This window comes from Nestor notabilis, unplaced genomic scaffold, assembly GCF_000696875.1.
Source record: "Nestor notabilis isolate BGI_N333 unplaced genomic scaffold, ASM69687v1 scaffold18564, whole genome shotgun sequence".
Classification (NCBI taxonomy): domain Eukaryota; kingdom Metazoa; phylum Chordata; class Aves; order Psittaciformes; family Psittacidae; genus Nestor; species Nestor notabilis.
In genome coordinates, this window is record NW_009924477.1 from 1 (window position 1) to 1,473 (window position 1,473).

The window sequence follows — 1,473 nt, forward strand, 5'->3', positions numbered from 1 at the left end:
GTAGCTCTCACACTCCCCTCCGTTCTGGCAAGGGCCTGACTCACAGGCGTCCACTTCTGGAGGTGGGAGAAGGATGGTGGTGAGCAGGGGGCCCCCAGCATGCCAGCAGCCAGGCAACAGCCTCCCGAGGGAGAGCAGGATGGACGTGCAGCTGGGGGCTCAGCCCAGCCATTTTGGACCCAGAATCCCACCCAAGTGCCAAGGTGGCCATGTCCCCTGGCAGGGGATGGACACCTTCAAAAGGGGATCCACTACCAGTGGACATCTTGTCCCTTGCTCCTTCCCCACCGGAGCAGTTTCAGCTCTGCCCCTGGAACCAGAAGCAAGGAGGCACAACAGGCAGTGAGCACCTAGCGTAACGGCTTGGGGACAAGGTGCCCAAGATGGCAACCGGTCCTGGTCCTGACTGTCCCATTGCCCACAGCCCAGCCTCCCACTGCACCAGGAAGTGTGAATCCCTACCTGTCTCACACTGTGTCCCCACAAAGCCCTCGGGACAGTAGCAAGTGAAGGACGCGGGGAGGTCCTGGCAGGTCCCGCCATTCTTGCAGGGCTCCGACTGGCATTCGTTGATATCTGGGGAGTGACAATAAGAAAGGCACCAGCTCAGCACAAAGACAGGGCCAGCAGCTGGGGACTGGAGGACTTGAAGAGGCAGTGCTTCTCCTGTAGGGTGCAGACCTTCCCCACATCACTTGCAACCCTAAGCCCACCGACCAGGAACAGCCCTGCTCCCGGAGCCATGAGGAGCCCACTGTCCCATGCCTGCCCCTATATGGGGACTGCAGTGGGAGCTGAGCGTGGAGACATGCCCTCAGGGACACCTGGTAACAGCTGTCAGCCTAGGGCTGTGCCAAAAGGTCCCATATGGTGCCTGTGGCATGTCTCCTCCTGTAATCCCCAGCAGGCATCCCACCTTCTCCCACCACCGTCCTCTCCTAGGCCCTGGTGAGCCAGGCTAGAGCTGCCTGCCACAGAGTCCCACTGGACCCCACGCTGCCCATCACCCCCTTCAACCAGCACCCACATGAAACCACGACCATGGGCATACACAGGAACACAGCATGACCAAGACCGTGTGACCTCAGGCTACTTCATTCCCCCCCACCCCAGCCAATAGCTTTGAAGCCACATGGGGCACTTCCCACCCAAATCTCAAGATCTCTGCATGGACTTAACATGCAACAGGGTACGTCAGTGCCCTGTCAGTGATGGGGATGCCCACACAGCATCCATTAGTGTGGGAGACATAAGTAGCACATGTACCACACAGCCCTGCCTGCTCCTCTGCCTGACCGGGAGCAGCATGCAGCAGTCCTGGAGTGTACCTGGCATGGTCTCTTACCTGACTCGCAGTGCTGGCCAGTGTAACCCAGCTCACACAGGCATAGGAACTCGGCAATGCGGTCCTTGCACTGGCCACCATTCAGACAGGGCTGGGACTGGCACTCATTGATCTCTGCAGGTATTTGT

The 1,473-nt window shown here is 59.4% G+C and overlaps 1 protein-coding gene across 1 annotated transcript in view; it reads right to left on the reverse strand.

Moving 5' to 3' along the window:
• Window positions 1-3: 3 nt before the first annotated feature.
• Window positions 4-1,473, reverse strand: part of SNED1 (sushi, nidogen and EGF-like domains 1) — a gene marked incomplete at both ends in the record, with an annotated part of 9,605 nt that continues 8,135 nt past the window's right edge. The window contains 3 exons of the mRNA XM_010012625.1: window positions 4-56; window positions 463-576; window positions 1,346-1,459. Coding sequence (XP_010010927.1) covers window positions 4-56; window positions 463-576; window positions 1,346-1,459 — 281 coding nt within the window. The remainder of the gene's footprint in view (window positions 57-462; window positions 577-1,345; window positions 1,460-1,473) is intronic.